The sequence below is a fragment of the Perognathus longimembris genome, chromosome 19 (assembly GCF_023159225.1).
Source record: "Perognathus longimembris pacificus isolate PPM17 chromosome 19, ASM2315922v1, whole genome shotgun sequence".
In the NCBI taxonomy this organism is placed as follows: Eukaryota; Metazoa; Chordata; class Mammalia; order Rodentia; family Heteromyidae; genus Perognathus; species Perognathus longimembris.
This window is the reverse complement of record NC_063179.1, coordinates 40,994,812-41,018,494: the sequence shown is the minus strand read 5'-3', so window position 1 is coordinate 41,018,494 and position 23,683 is coordinate 40,994,812. Positions and strand designations below refer to the sequence as shown.

At 37.3% G+C, this 23,683-nt stretch overlaps 1 protein-coding gene across 6 annotated transcripts in view; it reads left to right on the top strand.

Annotated features, from left to right (window-relative positions):
- Polk (DNA polymerase kappa) overlaps positions 1-23,683 on the top strand; it is a 50,651-nt gene that overhangs the window by 15,206 nt on the left and 11,762 nt on the right. For 2 of the 6 annotated variants that reach the window (XM_048368280.1, XM_048368278.1), the window contains exons 2-9: positions 1,202-1,396; positions 2,885-3,004; positions 11,786-11,938; positions 13,951-14,082; positions 17,572-17,725; positions 19,729-19,968; positions 20,771-20,895; positions 22,086-22,252. In XM_048368280.1, the coding sequence (XP_048224237.1) occupies positions 1,262-1,396; positions 2,885-3,004; positions 11,786-11,938; positions 13,951-14,082; positions 17,572-17,725; positions 19,729-19,968; positions 20,771-20,895; positions 22,086-22,252 (1,226 nt within the window). In that variant the 5' untranslated portion in view covers positions 1,202-1,261. Of the gene's footprint in view, positions 1-1,201; positions 1,397-2,879; positions 3,005-6,678; positions 6,761-11,785; positions 11,939-13,950; positions 14,083-17,571; positions 17,726-19,728; positions 19,969-20,770; positions 20,896-22,085; positions 22,253-23,683 lie in introns of those variants that run through there. The other 4 variants (XM_048368277.1, XM_048368281.1, XM_048368282.1 and 1 more) reach the window with 3 other exon arrangements.

The following is a 23,683-nucleotide window of genomic DNA, read 5'->3' as shown; positions in this document are numbered from 1 at the left end:
GCCATTTATTTCTATCATAACTGAAACTCAAATTAAGCAACAGTGGTGTCATGATAGCTACATTAAAGTTGGGGAAAGTAAACGTATTCCCAGTTTTTCTCTATACTAGCAGAGTTATGATGAGCTGTTCATTTAACCTTGCTGAAATTCCTTTTCTTTTTTGCCAGTCCTGGGGCTTGAACTCAGGGCCTTAGTACTGTCCCTGACTTCTTTTTGCTCAAGGCTAGCACTCTACCCCTTGAGCCACAGTGCCACTTCTGGCCTTTTCTATATATGTGGTGCTGGAGAATCGAACCCAGGGCTTCATGTATGTGAGGCAAGCACTCTGCCACTAGGCCATATCCCCAGCCCCTGAAATTCCTTTTCTACTTATTTAGCCATACTGGGAATTAAACTTTGTGCCTGTGTATACTAGATAAATAATCTATAACTGAGCTATATCATCAATCCTGTTATAAAATTTTTTAAGTAAGCTAATATATAGGAAAGCAAGCTACAAGGAACTATATAGAGATATTAAAGAATTATTACATGAAAGATTTTACTTCTTTTCTGTTTTCTTTTCTTTCTTTGCTCAGATTGCTCTTAGACTCAAATTGTTAGGCTTAAATGTTCCCACTTCCTCGGCCTCCCTGGTAGGACCATGGGCATGCCCCTGTGTGCCCTTTTCTTAGCCTTAGGAGTGACATAACACTGTACAGTGTAATAATTTGCTGGAAGTAGGCAGGTTTTTTCCTATATTTTTCGCTACCTTACGAATGGAGCTCTATACACAATAGATGATAATTGAAAGACCTGTTTTGTATTTATTTCTATACAGGGTTAATCTGGATTAAAACATGAGTTTGGGGCTCATGGTCGTGTTGAACACAGAATGAAAACCTGTTGAAATTCTTAGGTAGACATGTCCTAAGACTGAAGTGTCTTACCTTTTTATACAGGGAATGATAATATCTACATTGAAGGCTGTTCAGGGTTCATAAGCAGAGCCCTAAGCATAATAACTGCTACAAAGCATGCAGAAAATATGTCTTCCTTTCCTCTATCCAAGAATACAGTCATCCTGTAATATCAATTACAAAAATTTGATTAGCAATTCTTCTGGAGCAAAGAGTTCTTACCAGTCATTTAAAAAGTTGTTTGACTAGATTCCCAGTTGTTTTAACTTGTAAGTTTCCCTGTCCGTGGTTGCTTTCTAAAGAAGACCTCACTGTGTATGCTTGTTCAGATGATAAAGAAGAAACCACTTTAAGTTTGCACCATGGAGAGCAGAGAGGAGAAAAATGACGGTTACAAAGATGACCTGCTGCTTAGGATGGGACTTAATGACAACAAAGCAGGAATGGAAGGACTGGATAAAGAGAAAATTAACAAAATTATAATGGAAGCCACAAAGGTTTGTTCCTTGTTTCTTTTTATGTTATACTTCCATTACAATTAAGCTTTTCTATTTAAAAGAACCGGATTAAGTTTCAAGTAAATATCTCTTTCGTTAAAATTTTTGTCTGTGTGATGGTACTGGAGCTTGAAGTCAGGGTCAGGGCACTCTCAGCTTTTTCACTCAAGGCTGACACTCTGCCACTTGAGCCACAGCTCCACGTTAGCTGTTTGGCGATTAATTGTAAATGAGAATCTCTCAGATTTGTCTGACTGGTCTGGTGCTTGGGTAATTTCAGTTTTCTTTTCTACTTGTGTGTGAATGTATGTGTTATCATGCCAAAACTGCATCAATAGAAGGTATAACTAAAGTTTTGGACTTGCTGAGCTGAGGTAACATCGTGTAACATTATCAAACAATTCAATTAAAAATATATGAGGGGCTGGGAACGTGGCCTCGTGGTAGCATGCTTACCTAGCATGCGTGAAGCCCACATGTACAGAAAAAGCAGGAAGTGGCACTGTTGCTCAAGTGGTAGAGTGCTAGCCTTGAGAAAAAGAAGCCAGGGACAGTGCTCAGGCCCTGATGAGTTCAAGCCCCAGGACTGGCAAAAAGTAAAGAAGATAGCTATGGCTTATAGGCACATGGAGGTCTGCTCAACATCGTTAGTCATTAAGAAAATGTAAATTTTGGGATTGGAGGCCTGGCTCAGTTGGTAAAGCTTTAGCCAGTGAACAAAAGCATCAGGTCCTGAATTAAAGTGCTGGTGTTGAACCGAAAAAAAAAAGTAAAATTTTAAAACACTCTGTGATGCTGTTCACAGTATTATTGTCACAAATGCCTATGGTAACAGAAGGATATGGAGACGTTGAAACCCTCATATATTGCTAGTGGGATTGTATATTGGCTCAATCATTTTGGAAAACACTGTAACCCATCTCTAAAGTTACACTTCACTACTACATGACACAGAAATTCCAATCCTAGTTTAAGATACCCAGGAGAATGACATTGGATATCCATGAAAATCCTTGCAAACAAACTCATGGCAGTGTTTTCATATTAGCCAAAAGTAGAAATAACTTGATATCTATCAATCTGATAAATTACTGAGCATTGTTCAGTGGTGGATTGGTGTTAAGTATCAGCTGCATTTTATTGATGACTTAACATTAACTTTTTGAATAGTGAAGGAGGTAACTGATGACCCAGCTGACTTAGGCCTAGGACACTTTTTTACTGAATGCAGCTCTCAGCTCACAGAGCCTGTGTGATTAGTTCTGTCTCATAACAGTCATATGACTTCAATAACTTAATATTTACTGTTACAGAAAAGGAAATAGATCACAGAAAGATAAAGTAATTTTGAAGTCACCCAGCTAGTAAGTAGTCGGACTGTTTTGAGTTCCATCAATGTGATTCTGGAATGTATACTTGCAGCCAGCAGGTCACACAACAGTGATACTTTCTTTCAGACATTTTTCCTATGCTTTGTTTCCTCCATAGGGCTCCAGATTTTATGGAAATGAGCTCAAGAAGGAAAAGCAAGTCAATCAGCGAATCGATAACATGATGCAACAAAAAGCTCAAATTACCAGCCAACAGCTAAGGAATGCCCAATTACAGGTATTAATTCAGTCCTTAGAGTAGAAGTTGGTTGAATGGTAATTGACAACTGTCATGCACCATCATCAACTTGTGACTGCAAACAAGATGCAAGGTGTTTATTACAATGAAGGCAGACCCATTCAGCAAATGCACACACTTTGCTAAGCAATGCTCTCCTCATTTACTTACAGTCCACACCTAGGCCCTACCACCTTCATTATTCAAAGACAAATACAGTCTTAATTATCTTTCCCAGCTTCATAGGACAGAAAGCCCATAGTTAGAAAGCCCACAGGATAAAAATGGCATATTTTCTGTAATGCTGAGTTTGGAAGGAAGGAAGGAAGGGAGGAAACATTAACATAAAGTAGGAAGTAACTTAAAATACAACCATGGTTTAGTAAACTGAAGTTATGAAATCAGAGATGAGATTGTAACAACTTTAAGTTTCATTTTTTTACATAATATTTAAAATATTGTCCTATAGTTATTTTAATTTACTTCCCTTTTATTATGACAGAAAGAATATATTTTCCCATATTAGCCATTATTTTTTTATTATGAGAATGACCTCTTCTCCTTGTTAAGATGTAGGTTAAGTAGCACAAGAGACTCAAAAATATTTTTAAAATAAGAATTTATTTGGCGGGCTGGGCTTAGTGGCACATGACTGTAACCCCAACTACTTAGGAGGCAGAAATAGAAGGATTGTAGTTTGACACAGGCTAGCTAATAAAGTCAGTGAAGCCTTGTCTCAAAAATAGGCTGGGTGAAGTGGTCCATACCACTTGTTCCAGCTACCTAGAAAGCAAAAGTAAAAGGATTGTTTTTTGAGACCAGCCTGGGCAAAAAAATCCCATGAGCCTCTATTTTAAAAAACACTGGAAGTGAAAGGTCCTGTGGTCATGATTAAAGCAGTAGCAGAGAGGCCTAATAACACACAACATTTTTTTTCTTTCTCACAAAATAGGTAAATAGTTCAAGCTGATAAGTTGGCACTGATTATCATAGTATTTTTTTTTTCTCCTGTCCTGGGGCTTGAGCTCAGGGCCTGGACCCTGTCCCTGAGCTGCTTTTGTTCAAGGCTAGCACTCTACCACTTGATCCACAGCACCACTTCTGGCTTTTTCTGTGTTATCATAGTAATTTCAAGATGCAAATTCTTTAAACCTTAATCTTGTATCCTCTCCTGAGGTTATCCTTACCTGGACTTGACAAAACTAGATTATCCTCAATCCATAATCTAGTAAAAGCAGAGTGGGGGGAAAATTAAAAGCAGGTAATTTGCTTTTAAACAAGTGAAAAGGAAATTATGTACATTACGTAAACTTGCATTTTGGGGGCAGTAACTTAAGGTACAGGGCCACACAGAGTTAGAAGAGAAGCAATAAAACATCTTCTCTAGCTAGGTGGCCATTTGCCCAGCTAAAAGCTGTTACTGTGAAAAGAAGAGAAAATGCATTTGGAGGTTCAACTATCAGTCCAAAGCTATTTCCTATGCCCTCATTTCCAGGAGAATTTATCCATTTCTCTTGACTTAAAAGATCTTACTATGCATTAAAGATTTTTTTTCTTGCCATTTGTTATGTCTGCTTCCAATATGTTATCATGTAACTTTGCTGCAGTATCCTGATATATATTTTAAGTTTGAAATCCAATGGTATTTTTAAAGACCTTTATTTTTAGAGCTGTTTTAAGTTCACAACAGAATAAGATTTTTCCTATGTCTCTGCCCCCACACGCACTAACTTCCCTGACTAGCATCACCTCCCACAAGAATGGTCCATTTGTTTCAATTAATGAACCTACTTTGGCACCCAAGATTGATAGTTTCACTGTTGATGTTGTGTATTTTATAGATTTGGGCAAAGTTGTGATATATATTCATCACCATCATATTTGGAGTATTTTTAGTGCCCTGAAAGTCCTTTGTGCTCTGCCTCGCTGCCTTGCCTCCACGTTAACTCTTTTACTATGCCCATAGTATTACCTTTGCCAGATGCCGTTTAGCTGGAGTATGATGTTATGTAGCCTTTTTGGGTTGACTTCCTTAACATAACAATGAGCATTTAGAGTGGCTCCATGCTTGTTTGTGGATCAATAGCTCTCCAACATCTGGATGTACCACAGTTTTATGTATCCATTTCCATACTGAGGAGCATCTTGATTATTTCTGAGTTTGGACAGTTATGAATAAGCTATTTATAAACATCCATGTGCAGTTCTCTGTGTGAACATAAGTTTTCAGTTCATTTAATAAATGCAAAGAGCTGTAATTGTTGAATCATGTTTCTTAGTTGCCTAAGAAACTTCCAAACGGTCTTCTAGGGTGACTACCATATGTAGCAATTCCCAACACCAGCAAGGGGGAATTGCTACACATTCTATGCAACGAGCATTTGGTGTTGTCAATATTCTAGATTTGGGATATTCTAGTAGATGTATATATAGTGTAGTAGTATGTCATTTTAATTTGCATTTCCCCAGTGACATCGGATTTTAAGCATCTTTTCATGTTCTTGCCTGGTGTCTTTCATCTCTATCTTCTGGTAAAGTGACAGTGTTAAAGAAAGTTTGGACCCCTTTCTAGATCAGTTTGGTGTTTTGTTTTATTGTTGATTTTTAGAATTCTATGTTTTGGCTATTATTCCTATATCAGTTGTTTTTGTTTGTTTTTATTTTATTTTATTCATTTTCTCACACTCCCCAGGTGTCTTAATTCTAAACAAGGTGCTATGCAGGAGGCCTCTTTGCCAGGTGAATTCTAAAAGAAAAATAAAGATTTTTTTGCAGGCAGAATTTTTAAGCTGCTTCTAGGTTTTGCTCTGACAGTGTTTCAGAGGTTTTTCTTTCTATTAGAATAGAAGGGGGACATACAGAACAGAAGAAGAGACAGACAGAATAGCAATTCGGTTGGAGAAAGCCCCAGTCCTGGGGCTTGAACTCAGGGCCTTATATTCTTGTCAAGGCTATCATTCAACCACTTGAGTCACCCTTTCACTTCTGGCTTTTTGCTAGTTAATTGGAGATAAGAGTCTTACAGATTTTTCTGCCTGGGCTCATTTTGAACTGCAGTCCTCAGGTCTCAGCCTCTTGAGTAGCAGCTCCCAGCTATTTGAATGTGTGGTTTTCAATGAATTATTTGCCTTGTTTCAAACCAGTTTGTCTAATCCAGTGCATCCCCATTTTATCTGTACTCCATCTCCACCCAGAGCTTCTCCATCCTGCTGTCTTCCAGAACTACCCAGAAACTTTAAAAAAATCCTGACATGCAGAGTACACCCCAAAACCAAGTAAACCTACAGTTCTGGGAGACCTGGACATCTGTAATTTTTAACACTCCCAAGGGCAGAGACAGAATTGAAAACTCTTTTTCTAAGTAGAGTCTCTGGTACTCAGGACCTTCTCACTTCTCCAGCAATAAATGCCAGTCTTCAGGAAATATGGGAATATAAGAACAGGTGAAACAACACTTAAGGGGAAGTGACCAGCCAAATTTAGAAAGAGGGGTAAACAGGCCATATTACCCAAATAACTCAGTTTCTCTATGAACATGGCAATGGCCTTAAAGAAAGGGAGGATACCTGATATTCTTTGGAGACTCTTAGAAGCACAGAGTGAACCCATGCTAGGCATACTGAGTCAAAATCTGCATTTGCTCTAAAATCCTCAAACTTCTTTCCATCTCCCAGGCTCTCAGTCTGAAACTCTGAGACACAGACAGGCCTTACAGACTCTCATAGTCCATCCCGGATTTTCTCCACTGGTTAAAAGGTAGGAACATGTTTTTAAAGCAGACCCAACAGATTTATTTGAAAGCAAAAGAAACATAAAATGCAAACAACAGTGCCCTAGTCCAATGAGAGGTCCTGAAACCTGGTGCTCTGTCCCCCCTCCCTCTCCCCCTCCTCTTTCCCCTTTCCTCTTCCCCTTCTTCCTCCCCTCAGTTGTTTTTTTCAACTATTTCCTCCCTGTCTGTAACTTAGCATTTTACTTTCTTAACAGTATCTTTCTTTTAAAGAGCAATAATTTATAATTTGTTTTCGTGTAAGATGTGAAGGATTTTTGTTCTCTAATTGTTATTTTTCCTAATGGTAATTAACTTGCCCAACTCCATTTATTATATCATGAGTTCTTTTTCCACTGAATTGAAGTAATGCACTTTCAAGTACTAAATTCTCATGTACTTTGGTTTATTTCTGGATACCCTCGTGTAGTCAGGTAAATTAGTTCTTACCTATATCAGCACCATACTCTTTTACTGAAGTATAAATATAGGTACTAGGGTATAGCTCAAGTAGAAAAGCAATTTGCCTAGTAAGCACGAGTCACCAGTACCACACAAAATAAATAAAACTATTAGTTTAATATTCTCTCAACTCTTTCTTAAAATGGTTTTGTCTGGATTATGTCTTTTGGGTGAATTTAAGACATCATTTTTATCCATTTAAAAAAAATCCTGTCCAAAATAACATTACTTTAAAAATGACCATATTCCTTCAACAAGTTATTTTCTGAATGTTTTTGGCAAGTTTGACTGATCTATAATCTCTAATAATTTCGAGGTCCATTTTAGTGTACAATACACTTTGATAATCTGAAGAGATAGAAAGTGCCTTTCCATTGTGTACAGCTTCAGATTTTGTTCCAGTATTAGTTGATGATTTCATGGGAGGTCCTCTGGCATCTTTTGCAAGAGGAATGGCAGGAAATGTGTTTTATGTTGATTGTTCAATTGTCTCATTTGTTGCCCTTCCTCTAAAAGAAGTTGTATAAACCGGAAGAGATTTGAGGAAGTCCTTAGGAGTCAAGAACATCTGAGAGACCAGAGAAGTTTTCATGGGAAATGTGTTTCTTTTTAAAGTCATAAAATTTCCATGTGCTAGATTTTTATTATGTGTGACAATGATAGTGTGAACTATTGCTAGTCAGACTGAGATAAATAACCTCTGCAGACATAAACTCCCCCAGTATCTACTCCAAACCTCAGTATTCTGCACCCTACCCACCGTCATCTGACTTCGTAAAGCACAATCATTGTTATAACCACTAAAATATTTTACAATGACATGAGTTCATTTATGGAGTGCATACATATCTATGTTATACTAAACGGTAACTATACAGCCAATTACCATTGACTACTCAGATTAACTCAGTAGTCTAAGGGGATACTGTCAATATGAAAAATATTTCGGAATAACCTCTTAAATGTAGTAGAAATGGAGAGTTAGCAAGTAAATGACAGCATGGACTTAAGATATATCATTAGAATTTTGTTTGAATTTATCTCATTGTTAAAGACTTAAAAATGTATTTTGGGCTAGGCACCAGTGACTCTGGTAATACTAGCTGCTTAGGAGGCTGAGATCTGAGGATTGAGATTCAAAGCTAACCCAGGCAGTAAAGTCCATGAGACTCTTATCTCCAATTAACCATCAAAAAACTGGAAGAAGAGATGTGACTCAAATGGTAGAGCAAAAAAACAAAACGAAAACCCTCAGGGACATGGCCCTGAGGCCAAGCCACAGTATAAGCACCAAAAAAAAAAAAAAAAAAGGATAGGCATCATAAACTAAGAGAAAGTACATAGGCTTTATAGTCAAACTCTACCATTTACTAGCTACCTGACTCAAAGTAAATTACTTAGTTTTATTGAGTAGAAATAATGTCAGAATTATTTTGCAAGAAAATGAGTTAATATAGAAAGCATTTCCCATTTTAGATGACATATAAACTCTTTTGATTTTCTTTTCTCTTTTGCTTTGAAAATTAAAGGTACTATCAGCTAGCCCTTACCCCTAGATAAGTGTATTATATGAGTACCTCTTTTAATTCCTTCAACAACCTCTTGAGGTGTGTTAGTCCTACTGTACAAATAAGGAAAGTAATGCTGACAGGGCTAAGTTACCCACTGCCATGGAAATAACGAACAGCCCTACTGAAACCCAAACCAAAGCCATTATCTTTAACTCCCATGATACACACCACTTCTCCACAGTAGTAAAAGGAACAAGGTCCATGTTACCTTCCCAGGTTGAAACTGGAAACTGAGAGAGAACCTGGAAGAAAAGAAAGCAGGAATGAGGATGTTAGGGGAAGAAAGTTGAAAAGGCAGTGATAGTGTGCATCTGGTATATGTAGAGAGAGAAGGGTTCGGGTCGGGGTGACGAATGCCAGATAGTAAAGGAAAGTGGAATGTGTGACTCATATAGTGGGGAGGTTTCCTTTTGGCAGCTGTACACTTGCAACAAGCAGGAGGAAGAATCGATTCATGGAGACTGTCAGACATCGAGATAGGAGTCAAAGGAGAATTGTTTTCCCATCGGGGTTGCTTTCGATTATCTTTTTCTTTTCCAGATGACTCTATCCCAAAATATTCCCGGTGCCACTCCCTTGTTATTACTCAACACATATTTTAGACATATTTTTTGGATTACTGTCGATGAGCTTTTAGTCTCTTCTTGCTTTTATTAGTCTTTTTAATGTGCTCATAATTCCCTGTTCAAAATAGAAGTACTAGAAGAAACTTTTTCCCTGGAGAGTGCTAGTGGGGGGCAGGCCAGCTCCTTCCTGTTCATAGACCCCCCCCCCATATAGGGGGTCTTCGGATCCCCCTAAGAGGAACTTTTAAATCAGAATGATAAGTTTGAGTAAAATTGAAAAGTTCCACTTATTATTCAGGACAATGTTTCATGGTAAGAAGTCCTCTTCAACATTTTCTAATACTGCTCTCCTTTTTTTTTTTTTTTAACCAGTTAATACATTAGTAGAAATTTCAATCTCCCTTCCCACCTCTCTTGTGGGGGAAGATTTTAAGGCAGATATAATGTTTCTCCTGAAGGAACTCACAATTTACTATCTAATATAGTAAGTATACTATCTAATATAGTAAGGACCCTGGGAAGAGTGAGAGAACAAATAAGGGAACATTACATTCTTCAGCGTAGAGGACAGAGATCCAGTTACGTTACAAGAGGATATTTGAGCTCCTCCTCAAAGTCTGTGAGAGAGCAGAACAATGGTTTCAGCCTCAGGAGGGCACAGAGCACCTGGGGTCCTTTACTTAGTTGCACAGTCAACAGGACAGGTCCTCCAGAGCATCTCAATGTGGCTGTTGCAAACATATGATATAATCCTGAGAGAGAATTGCAATTTTAACCTACAGCTGATGTCACAGTAGTGCTGAAAAGGAAAGCCATGAAGAAAACTGTAGAGTAGAGGCAGGGTTGAAGTCCGGCAGGGGGTAGAGGCCATGTCATACCTTTGTGCCTGTCCACCTTTGAAGGAATGATTCTAAGGATCTCCACGTGGTGGTAATTGTTTCATTCTAGCATCATTTCCTTTTCTTTTTTTTTTTTTTTTTTTTGGCCAATCCTGGGCCTTGGACTCAGGACCTGAGCACTGTCCCTGGCTTCTTCCCGCTCAAGGCTAGCACTCTGCCACTTGAGCCACAGCGCCGCTTCTGGCCGTTTTCTGTATATGTGGTGCTGGGGAATCGAACCTAGGGCCTCGTGTATCCGAGGCAGGCACTCTTGCCACTAGGCTATATCCCCAGCCCACTTCCTTTTCTTATTTGAAGCTGTTTTACTCTTTTATAAAAAAAATTGTTTTGTTAATGCATCTATCCACTGAACCTTTTAGTAGTACATTACATTGATTAAACTTGCACCTTGTGCTAGGCTCCTCGTGTGCTTTTGTTCATGGTCTTGCCATTTCTAGTATATTACAGTGATTTAAACTGTCACTTGCCGCCCTTGACTGTGGGTAAGCTGGGAAAGTGAATTTATAGTGTTAGTGGACAAGCCTAAAGAAAGCAACAGTCGGGAATCTATCTGCTACATATACCCTTTTCTTACCGCCTTTGATTATTTCTAGTCACTTTCATTACTTTCCAATCCCATTGTTTCTCTTTTCAGAGACAAAAATTGTTTGAAGATTAAATTCTTCATTGTTGGCACATATTAAAGCTTATAAGAAATAAGTTATAATGTAGGTTTTCAATTTGTATTTGTGTGGGTTAACATCAGACTTAGCATTACAAAAACATTTTTTTTTTTTTTTTTTGGCCAGTCCTGGGCCTTGGACTCAGGGCCTGAGCACTGTCCCTGGCTTCTTCCGGCTCAAGGCTAGCACTCTGCCACTTGAGCCACAGCGCCACTTCTGGCCGTTTTCTGTATATGTGGTGCTGGGGAATCGAACCTAGGGCCTCGTGTATCCGAGGCAGGCACTCTTGCCACTAGGCTATATCCCCAGCCCCTACAAAAACATTTTTATGGAAGAAATGTTTACATCATGTTTCTATGTGTTTAGTTGTATATACTACTGTTCCCCATAGCATCCATCATTTGCCAAACAGGTATAATTTTTGTTGTACATTTCCTTTGTTACTATTTCAAATGGGAGTTGTTTACCTAAATTGAAACTTGCAGTTATAGCAAATTCTTCACACTTATAAGGTAGTAGAATGACTTTATATAGCAGTTGTGATAGTTCATTCATTCATTCACTTACCTTATTAACAAAACCAAAAATGCTTGTGATCTTCTTGGGCATATGGAGAGTTATCAGGAAAAGATATTTGAAAATGAACATTTGTGAGAATAAAAACAATCAGCCTTAATAAACATCAATATATTATATGCCCAGAAGCACCCAAGAACAATAAATATACACCCATAGGTTGAGTGGGTGGATGAATAGAGGGACAGAGATGGACAGATACAGATACCTTATAAATTAAAATTATTCTGCTGTTCCAGTATTACACAGTCGAAAACTGTTTCTTTTTTGTGTAAGGTTGACCGATTGGCACTGGAGCTGGAACAGAGCCGGAATCTGAACAGTACCATTGTGCATGTCGACATGGATGCTTTCTATGCAGCTGTAGAAATGAGGGATAATCCAGAACTTAAGGATAAACCCATTGCTGTAGGATCACTGAGTATGTTGGTAAGTAGGCCAAGATAAAAGACAAAAAGGAAATTTGCTAACGTATTCAAGTACACCTATTGGCTCATGAAGAAAGAAGTCTCTAGTAGGTCTAAGTTTGGTGACTGTTTTTTAGGTGTCTTATCTATGTTCAGTGTTTAATTCTTTTAACATACCTTAAAGTACCTGTGTTTATTTTTTATTAGACTAAAAAGATAGCACACTCAGAGAGACAATAATTTTCCCAAAGTCACAAATCCAGTATAATGGTAAAGTAACATATGCTTCCATTGGATATCAGATTTTCAAAAGTATCCTAGATAAAGATAATTGAAGTAGAAGGAAACATATTGTAGCTGAGTACGGTAGCTCATGCCTGTAATCCTAGCTATTCAAGAGGTCTGAGATGAGGAAGATTACAATACAAGGCCAACCCAAGCAAAACGTCCACAAGACCTGTTCACATCCAGTAGCTGGACACAGCCGGCCGTCTTGGCGCACGCCGGTAGTCAATGAGGAGCTGGACACACAAGCACCTGTAATTTTGGCTGTGGTGGAAAGTGTTAAATAATAAGATTGTGGCCCAGGCTGAGGCCTATGTAAAAAGTGAAACCCATGGGCTGGGGATATAGCCTAGTGGCAAGAGTGCCTGCCTCGGATACACGAGGCCCTAGGTTCGATTCCCCAGCACCACATATACAGAAAACGGCCAGAAGCGGCGCTGTGGCTCAAGTGGCAGAGTGCTAGCCTTGAGCGGGAAGAAGCCAGGGACAGTGCTCAGGCCCTGAGTCCAAGGCCAAGGACTGGCCAAAAAAAAAAAAAAAAAGTGAAACCCTATCTCTAAATAACAAGTGTAGAGGGGAGAATACCTCAGTGGTAGAGCACCTGCCTCGCAAAACATGAGACCCTAAGTTAAACAACAATACCTCTAAAAAAAAGTAACTCTAAACCAGAGAATTTCAAACAGTGGCTTTTAGGTCAAGTCTAGCCTGTCACCTTTATTTTATTGGTGGGTGGGGCAGTACTGGGACACGGGCAGTAGGCTTCAACTCAGAGTCTGGGTGCTCTTAAATTTTTCACTGAAGGCTGGTGCTCTACCACTTGAACCACACCTCCACATCCAGCTTTTTGCTGATTCCTGGCTGGCTTCAAACTTTGATCCTCAGATCTCAGCCTTCTGAGTAACTAGAATTACATGTATAACTGTACCTGACTCTGACACCTTTTTTTTTTTTTTTTTTTTTTGGTAAATTTTACTGGGACAAAGTTATGGCTTTTTGAAAAATTATTATTACTATCATAGTTAAAGAACAGAGTTGAATGGCTGGGAATATGGCCTAGTGGTAAAGTGCTCACCTCAGCACCACATATATAGAAAAAGCCAGAAGTGGCGCTGTGGCTCAAGTGGCAGAGTGCTAGCCTTGAGCAAAAAGAAGCCAGGGACAGTGCTCAGGCCCTGAGTCCAAGCCCCAGGACTGGCAACAAAAACAAAACGAAGAACTGAGTTGAGTAGAACTAATCACAACTGAAGCCATATAATCTGCAAAGCCCAAAGTGATCATTTACTTTCTGGACTTTGACAGAAGAGGTTTTAAAATATTGATTAGAGAGTAACATATTTCACGAATATATTTTGAATGTAATTAGCTTTCCCAATAACTAAGAATCTCTGCATTTGTTCAAACCTTCCAATCTCCACTGAAGACTACCGTGCCCATCCTAAAGACTATTTTACAGACTTATTTAACACCTGGTATTAACACCTGGTATCATGCCCATCTTAGAGAAGATTTTATTAGCACAGACTTACTTAATACTGGTATCACATTTTAAATCTAGAGACAGTGGTGAGACAGGGTCATGGCCTCATAAAGCCATGACAAGATAAAGTAAAAATGTGGTTAAGACGATGTCCTATAAAAGAATGCCCTTGAATTGAAAACGCACATTAGTAATGTGTTTCTGGTGAATGCATTGATCAGTATGTCCATTTAGGTTTGTTTGTTTTCCCAAAGTGGTTATTTTTCTTTCAGTCTACTTCAAATTACCATGCAAGGAGGTTTGGTGTTCGTGCAGCTATGCCAGGATTTATTGCTAAGAGACTCTGCCCACAACTTATTATAGTACCCCCAAACTTTGACAAGTACAGAGCTGTGAGTAAAGAGGTAAGTTGACGTATCACCCCTGTGATAGCCATGTACTGATTTCCTGTTACCTAGAATTAATACCAAAGCCTTCGAGCAGCCGGATCTGTCTGGTGTTAGCACATCTCTTCACACTCGCTTTCAGACACTTCTTTGCAGTTACATAGAATATAGAACTCTTCATAATACCCAGAATGCACTATTTTGTTTCCCAATTCTCTGCCTTTCCATGTATTTCCATCTAGAAAACCCATTTCTCCAAACTTCATATAGCCTTCATAGCATGAAGCTCACTTTAGCTATTTTTTTCTTAATGAGCAAAACAAGTTTTCTTCTACAACTTCCTATTTTTATAATTTACCAAATTTGCTACTCATTGTATTCTAAGTAAATTTTTATGAGTATTTTGTTTTTTCAGACAACATAGCCTAGGCAGGCTTTGAACTTGCAATCCTCCTTCAACCTTTTAGGTGGTGGGGTTGCACATGTGCAAAACTGTGCCTATCGGGTTTTTTGAACAGTGACACAATTCACTCAGCTTAATTGGTTCCTTTCTGTGCTACATAGTCTAACAAAGATGCTTGAGAATTTAATGTCTAAGAAACTGATAATCAAAAACAAAATGGATGAGAGACAAAGGATACAAAGACAAACGACTCCAAAAGCAATACTTACAAAACCATTTGGTGTAAACCAACTGAACAATTCATGGGGGGAAAGAGAAAGGGGAAGGGAGAGGGGGGAAATGAAGGAGGAAGTAACAACTTGTACAAGAAATGTACCTACTGCCTTACATATGAAACTGTAACCCCTTTGTACATCACTTTGACCATAAATAATTTTTAAGTAACAATTAAAAAAAAAGAAAATGAAATAATCTATTACTTTGGAAAGGATCTCTGATATGATTATCTACGAGAACTCTAGCTGTCTCAAGTAAAAAGCTACCATTTTCTCTTTTTAATAACAACCAGTCTAGTAATGCAGAAATAGGACTTTGTTCTTGAATTAAGATTTTAGTGTTAGATAGGTCTACATCACTTTTAGAGTGCTAGAGTAAACACAATATGTTAAACACTATGGTGTAAGTATAAACACTTAAGAAGCTATGGCCTACCACATAATGTCATTTAGACATGCAAGTCATCTTTAAATTTGCTCCTTTTATATGTATAATTTCCCCCTAGAAATTACACCTCAAATTTTAAGACAATTTTATTCTTTGAAAAACAGTCTTATCGCATCAAGTACTTTGTTGCATCTTCTTTTTTTGGTGGGGCGGGGGAGCAACATGTAAGAAAATAAAATGTTATTCATAAATACAAGCGTTTAGTAAGTGAAAAATCCTATGAAGACTTTGTAAGTCCTACTTAAACTCAGTGAAGTTTTTGACAGTATTACTGTGAGAACTAAATTTTTTTTAGTTCTCTTTAGTCTGTTTTTTTTTCTTTTTTTAAATTTTTATTATCAAACTGATGTACAGAGAGGTTACAGTTTGTTGGGGGGTTTTTCTTATATATTGTCAAAGTGATGTACAGAGGGGTTACACTTTCATACGTTAGGCCATGGGTACATTTCTTGTACTATTTGTTTGGTTATTTTTTTATAAATTGGAAAACTTTCCAGATTTGAGCAAGATCTAGCTAGCTAATTTGCAGATAGCAAATAACTTATGTGTAAATGAACTACAGATAATTCTATAACTATAAATTAATGTTTCTGGCTTAGTTAGGAAGCTTAAGAAAGATGTGTTTTTGTCTAGTCAAAATACTGGAAGAACGTTAGCTGTTCTTAGAGCTTCACATGCTCGACTTTTACTGAAGCATGTCTATTTTAGTTCTGATAGTGGTGACCCAGGTAGAGGAAGTAAGTACTCAATGGTGTCTCTAGGGAGCACTTCTCATTCACAATCTTAGTTGGATGCCAGCTATAGACTTCCCAGAGTTCCATTTTCACTAGAAAGAATCTATTTGAGTATATTGTAGAATGATTTCTTCTATAAGAACAAAGCTATTTGAGGCACCCTCTGAGTAGAAAACTATGCCAAGTTTTATATCACCATTTTCTAAAATTCCCCTTGACTCAGCTGTCCATAATTTTGTTAAGCTAAAACACTTGCTTTTTATAAATACAAAGATTCTCTCATGCTACTGTACATAGCTTTTAAATTCTAGATGAAATATAATTCAGAAAGTACATTTTCTAGAGGTTTTCGCATGATATAGTAGCGAGATTGTAAATGTTACTTGAAGTATAACATAATTCAGGAAATACATTTTCTAATATATGTGTTAGTTTGCCAACCATTTCTTCTTATTGCAGCTAATACTTTAGTGATCTGAAAAAGTTGTAAAAACATATTCTTAGTTTTATGTACTAAACCTACCTTATATAAAAGGCATTTCTGACTGGGTGCCAGTGGTTCATACCTATAATCCTAGCTACGTGAGGACTAAATGTGAGGATCAAGATTTGAAGCTAGCCAGGTTAAAAAAAAAAATGGACACTCTATCTCCAATTAACTGGTAAACATCTTAGCTGGAGACCTGGCTCAAGTGGTAAAGCTAACTAGCTATGAGCAAGAAAACCAAACTAGAGTACATAGTCCCTGAGTTCATGCCCCAGTACTGACACACACATAAAAAGCCACTTCCAGACTGTATCAACTACACTTCTAGTCTCCACATGTATCTTTTAGTCCACAGTACAACTCCAGAGAATACTCCATCGTGTAATTATACTCAGATTTGTGTCCGTTTTTTTCCCCCCAATTCAGATTGCAATAAATAGTACAGCATCATTTTCCTATATGGATCTTTGAACTAGTATACGTATTGAGTGGAGTTTTATGTGCATATTATAATTAACTGGAAATGACTACTTTTTTTTTTTTTTTTGCTTGGACTCAGGCCTGAGCACTGTCCCTGGCTTCTTTTTGCTCAAGGCTAGCACTCTGCCACTTGAGCCACAGCGCCACTTCTGGCCATTTTCTGTATATGTGGTGCTGGGGAATCGAACCCAGGGCCTCATGTATAAGAGGCAGGCACTCTTGCCACTAGGCCATATCCCCAGCCCTGCTTTCTAAACCTAGTACTTAGGATTATTCCTTTTTAAAATGAACAAGAAATAAAAGATGAGAAGGGGTAGAATCCTATCATTTCTGTTTTTCCTTCTGACTAGCCTTCACTATTTTTTTCAGTGCCTCAGAATTATGTTATATGAGATTTATTTGAATCTCTTACTGTTTTTTCAATATAGGTAGCTAGATAGAGATTGCAGCAGATGAATCTATTTCATAGTCTTTTGCTTTAGGATCTATTTTAATACAAAAGAAAATTTGATGAATATGCACTGGTAGTAAATTATTTATTCCTTAAGTCCATGAGCTATTGATTGCAGAATCATTACTGTCGTTGCAAAGTAAGAATATTAATGCTTCCCATCAGCTATAAATGACAGGAGGTTTTGCTGTGGCAGCAAACTTTAAGGCTTTTTTTGTTCTTTTTGAAGGTTAAGGAAATACTTGCTGAATATGATCCTAATTTTATGGCCATGAGTCTTGATGAAGCATACTTGAATATAACAAAGCACTTACAGGAAAGACAAAACTGGCCTGAGGACAAAAGAAGATATTTTATCAAAATGGGAAACTTGGTAGAAAATGGTAAGAAAATTAGTAGAATTAGCACACCAGAACAAACAGAAAACCTTTTGAGATGATGATCTAGTTAACTTGTTACTGTTCATAGATGGAAGGACTAGATATATTTTTATGAAAAACGAATAATCAGAAATTTTAAATATGCCAATTTTAGTTAAATGTATACAGTATCATTTTTAAATTGAATTGGCTTGTTAAATTTCTAGACTTTGAATCTTCAGAGTTTCTAAACAGTATCACAAAAGTTGTTTTCTTAAGATCTATCAAAGGGTTCAGATTTCATTGAAGCTGAGGAAGTTATCTGTTTAAGGTGACTTTTTTGTTACTGATAGAAGTTAGATATTTTTTAAAAGATTAGCTTCAAACAGATCAAAACATTTAGTGACTTTGTTTTCTTCATTTCTAAAGTTTTCCATTATCGGGTTCCAAAACAGCAATTACATCTGCTTCAGCCTGCAAACTCGGTGACTTCTCTCTCCCTTCTTTGCCGTAGATCTTATTATGGCTCTTAGATATAATGAAAGAGAAGTTTCATGTCTCCATAGATTTTTCAAGTAATAATCCTATTGCTATCCAAAGCAGTGCCAAGAAACATGAAGATACCACACATACTACTCCCAATTCTTTGCCAAAAACGGGACTACTTTAAATGTCTGAACGGTCTTGAATCCCATATGAAAAGGTGTGACAAGGGATTTACTCACAAACCACAGGCATGTGTTATATGCATGACTCTTGGACTGCTTCAGAGAAACCCTACAGTAGTGGGAACCCCTTGAATCAAAAACATTACACATGGCATCAAACTCTAGGTTTCTTACATGTGGGGGATTCACAGCATGTTGAACAAGTTTAATATAGATATTAAATCCCAACTTCATTTCCTTATTTCAAGCCCTAACAGAAAGGTCATTAAACAATAATTTCTGGACACGGAGGTTTGAAGCAAAGGATGCCTTTCTTGGTTACTTGGAGACTTGGCAAGTTGCTCTGTTTAAAAACATCAGTTTAGCACTTCATTCATTTTTACAGGAGAGAAGGAAAATCATTTAAGTAATTATGTCAAAATAACTTCTGAAGGCCTTCTGTTGTGATTACTTTTATTCTATATTTTAAATTTTTTCATTGGGATTAAGGTACATGTTTTCATTTTGTGTTGATGTGACACCTTATAGATAAATATGTCAAATTAAATCTCAACTAGAATATAGAAATGAAGATTATTTTAACATTTGGAAATATTCCAAAAATACAGAAAAACTAAAATAAAACAAAACTCATAGTTTGTGTATACTATATTGTTTAATGCCTTTTTGCTTCATTTCTAAATTCTAACTTTTTCTCCCTAGAGGACAGTAAGAGGAAAAACTAGGGCTGGGAATATGGCTTAGTGGTAGAGTGCTCGCCTTGCATGCATGAAGCACTGGGTTTGATCTTATTTTTCAGGTAGCATTCTGTACTGTTCTAAATTACTTTGAATTATTATTGTGTGTGTTGGTCATCATAGAATTCAAAATTATAATCAGCACCACATATATAGAAAAGAGCCAGAAGTGGCGCTGTGGCTCAGGAGGTAGAGTGCTATCCTTGAGCAAAAAGGAAGCCAGGGACAGTGCTCAGGCCCTGAGTCCAGGCCTCAGGACTGGCAAAATAAATAAATAAATAAAATAAAATAAAAGAAGAAAACCTATTTCTTTTTTTTTTTTAAGGAAAACTGTAACACTTCAAAAATTGATGAGTTTCACATATGATATTTCCTTTAAAATATATACTATGAAAATAAATATTCTTTATTTAAAAGTCCAGACAGTGTTTTACTTATAAAATAGTTACAAAATGTGTATGATGGCATTTCTGATCTTAGTCTCCAGGAACAAAACTAAACTAAATGTGCTTTGTTATCTTATGAAATAGTGGAGAAAAGAAAAAAAGTCAAGAGAAATCTAACTTATGAAGTATGTACTCCTTAAAGTGAAGATGAGTTATGATTCCTATTTATAATTCAGATAAACCCAGAAAGGAAGTTAATAATGTTTGTGAGCACGAATGGCCCAGCTCTCCACTGCTTTTTGAAGATAGCCCTCCTGATCTGCAGCCCCCAGGAAATCCTTTCCAAGTGGACTTTGAAGAACATAACAATCCTCAAACACTCCAAGATTCCATTGTTTTTGGAACATCAGCTGAGGAAGTGGTAAAGGAAATTCGTTTCAGAATTGAGCAAAAAACAACACTGACCGCCAGTGCAGGTATTTAAAAGGATACTAATGGCCATTGTGGTTATAATATATCTATTATAAATCACCTTAATTATTAAAACTCATAGTCAGTGAAAAAAATCTTTCTTGCCTTGTAATAAAAAAGATTTAAAAGATTTTTATTTTAAATATTCTTCAACCTAGAACTTTTTATTTCTTTTCCCTTATGTGAAAATTTTATCAAAAAGAAACTTTCAGGGCTGGGGATATAGCCTAGTGGCAAGAGTGCCTGCCTCGGATACACGAGGCCCTAGGTTCGATTCCCCAGCACCACATATACAGAAAACGGCCAGAAGTGGCGCTGTGGCTCAAGTGGCAGAGTGCTAGCCTTGAGCCGGAAGAAGCCAGGGACAGTGCTCAGGCCCTGAGTCCAAGGCCCAGGACTGGCCAAAAAAAAAAAAAAGAAACTTTCAATGAGTAAAACATTCATTCTAAACTATATTCTAAGCCTTTCTGAGAAGTAAATACAGAGCCACTGTATAACAGCCCAGTATTCCTACTGAAGGTCTTACATAATCTGGTAACAATACTACTTACTTAGAAATTCCTATTGGTTTTCAAAAATCATGAAGAATTAGATAATCATCAAGTACTGCCACAAGTACTAATACATTTCCTTTCCCTAGTACCATAACCAGCCTTGGGGAAGTAGGTGATAATCAGATCTTATTTTTGAGGTAGCATTCTGTACTGTTCTGAATTACTTGGAATTATCATTGTGTGTGTTGGTCATCATAGAATTCAAAATTATAAAACTCACAACTTGGAGTTATTTGAGTGTTCTTCTTTTAAGGCATTGCTCCTAATACAATGTTAGCAAAAGTGTGCAGTGATAAGAACAAGCCAAATGGACAATACCAAATTCTCCCCACCAGGCAAGCAGTGATGGATTTCATCAAGGACTTACCTATTAGGAAGGTAAGACTTAATATAAAATTGTTTATCCCTACATGTACTCTGATTTCTGAAGACACACTATATATGCTGAGTTTGGTCTACATTGTTGAATGTAGTGTTCAGAAAGTTTCTGTTAAACCCTAAAAGTAAAATTTTAGGAGGTTTTTTTTTGCGAAAAAATAATAAATGATTATATATTTCTAAGTTCCTGCCAAAAAGAAAGGAAACAAAATGAATGAATGCTTGAAGGAATAGTGTGTGTGTGTATGTGTGTGTGTGTGTGTGCATGCGTGCATGTACATGTGTGCGCACTGTTCTTGGGGATTGAACTCTAAGCTGAGGTGCTGTCCCTAATCTTTTTTCTCAAGGCTAATGTTCTACCACTTGAGCCACAGCGTCATTTCCATCTTTATGGTAGTTAATTAAACATAAGGTTGGCATGGACTGTCTTGCCTGGGTTGGCTTTTATCAGAGCTCCTCAGATCTCAGCCTCCTGAGTGTTGTGAGCCACAAGTGCTTGGCACTGAAGGAATCTTCTTAACTATAAATACTATCTTCATTTTAATTTAAACTCCAGCTTGCTACTAGATTAATAGAAATGACCATTTAAAGACATCTATTTTTGACAAAATAAACTAACTACCATCTTTAAACTGGCAGTATTATTTTTCAAGTGTATTTTATTATTCCTTAGACCATATGTAACTTCATATGTAGCATACATAGATCTTCCTTTTAACAATAACCACACTATATACAATATGATGGTATTGAGCTTGCTTTCTTTAACTTAACGTATATGAATGAATTTGAGTAATTTGCAGTGTTTTAAAGCCTGTTTGTTAAGGCTGTATGCATATTAAAAATGATAAATCATACAGTAAAAAGTTTCGTTTAAGTGTATTTCTCCTACTATCCCAAAGTTTTAGCCACTAAACTGTCTTTTAATGCTTTTAAAAATTCCATGGCATGCTAGTTTAAGAAATACCACCAAAACAGCTTCTTATAAGATAGTCATGTTATTCATACTTCTTATTGACTATCAAAGGAACAGTAAGATTATAACCTCTGCCGCAGATGCAGTTCAATGGTAAAGCGGTTACCTAGCATGTGCAAAGTTAAAAGTTCAAACCCAGTACCAAACACACACACACAAAAATCTGAGTTCTAACTTTAATTTCCATTAATCATAAATATTGATTCTTTTCTAGGTTTCTGGAATAGGAAAAGTGACAGAAAAAATGTTAAAAGCCCTTGGAATTATTACTTGCACAGAGCTTTACCAACAGAGGGCATTACTCTCTCTCCTCTTCTCGGAAACATCATGGCATTATTTCCTTCATATCTCCCTGGGTCTAGGTTCAACAGAGCTGACAAGGTATCTGTAGATATGGACATTTTGCTTTTTCTTTATTTAGCATTTGCTAAAATGTTTTAATCACTGAGAATCTAGATGTTGTAAAGACAACATGTTTTAAGCTTCTTTTAGATTAGTGTAATTCAGAGTATATAATGTTTAGATTAAAGCCAGCAGTTTAGATATCAGAGAAAAGGTGAAGAATATCCCCTTCTAGTTAATGGCTCCCGCGGTTCAGTAGATGGACAGTTAGCTTTCTGTCTTGTTCTACAGTCAGAGCATAAGAGAAACTGTGGTGTTTGGATTGTTAGGGAAGAAAAGTGACATATATCCCATTATTTTTCCTTTAAATAAGAAGATTAAATGTTTCCATGAAAGACTTAAAGAACTAAGCTCTGTTCATTTCTTCTCCCGATCACTCATTCATTCAGTACCAAGTGCTATTCTAGACACTAGAGACAACAATGAATAAGACCAAGTTCTTTGTAGAGTGTACACACAAATGTGAGAGGTAGACAATAACCAGTAGATAAGTGAAGACAGTAAAGTGGAGTAAAGATGGAGACACTGGCACGGTGACTGTAAGGATTGGCAGCCATCATCCAGAGGCAGAGTCCTAAGGGAGCCAGTCAGAAAAGGACTTGGCTAGGAGAGGGGACAGCCAAAAACCCAAGGAGATGGGGCCCTGAGCTTTCTTCATCTAAACTTTATAAAAGAAGCTCACTGTAACTAGAAGGGGAAATGATTAATAAATGAAGAGAATTGTTAAAAATAGAAATCAACCCTGGGTATTATTTTTACTATCAATCTGTTGTATACCACCACACTCAGCTTCCTTTATATTCTTCGATTTCAACTGAAGTTCAGTAAAATTACTCACGATACCTATAAAGTTGTTCAGTCAGTTAAGCCTGCTAAATCTTATAGAAATTGGAAGGTTTGTTGGGTGTACTAGTGCATGCTTAATTCTAGCTCTCAAGAGACTGAGGCAGGGCTGGGCATGTGGCCTAGCGGTAGAGTGCTTGCCTTGCATGCACGAAGCCCTGGGTTCGATTCCTCAGTACCACATAAACAGAAAATGCCGGAAATGGTGCTAAGGCTCAAGTGGTAGAGTGTTAGCCTTAAGGAAAAAGAAGCTCAAGGACAGTGCCCAGGCCCTGAGTTCAAGCCCCAGGACTTGCAAAAAGAAAGAAAAGAGAGAGACTGAGGCAAGGCCGGCCTGGGCTGTGTAGTGACAATCTGTCACATACAAAGAAAGAGACTGTGCATCTCCTCCTGCTCTTTATTGTTTGCTCTTTACTGACTTATTTGTTTATGCATCTTATGTATGTAGATTCTGGGGTTTTAACTCTAGGGGCAAGAGTTCTACCACTCGAACCACACCTCCAACCCTTTTTTACTGTAGTTATTTTTTTCAGGTAGGTTTTCATGTTTGCCCAGGGCCAGTATCAG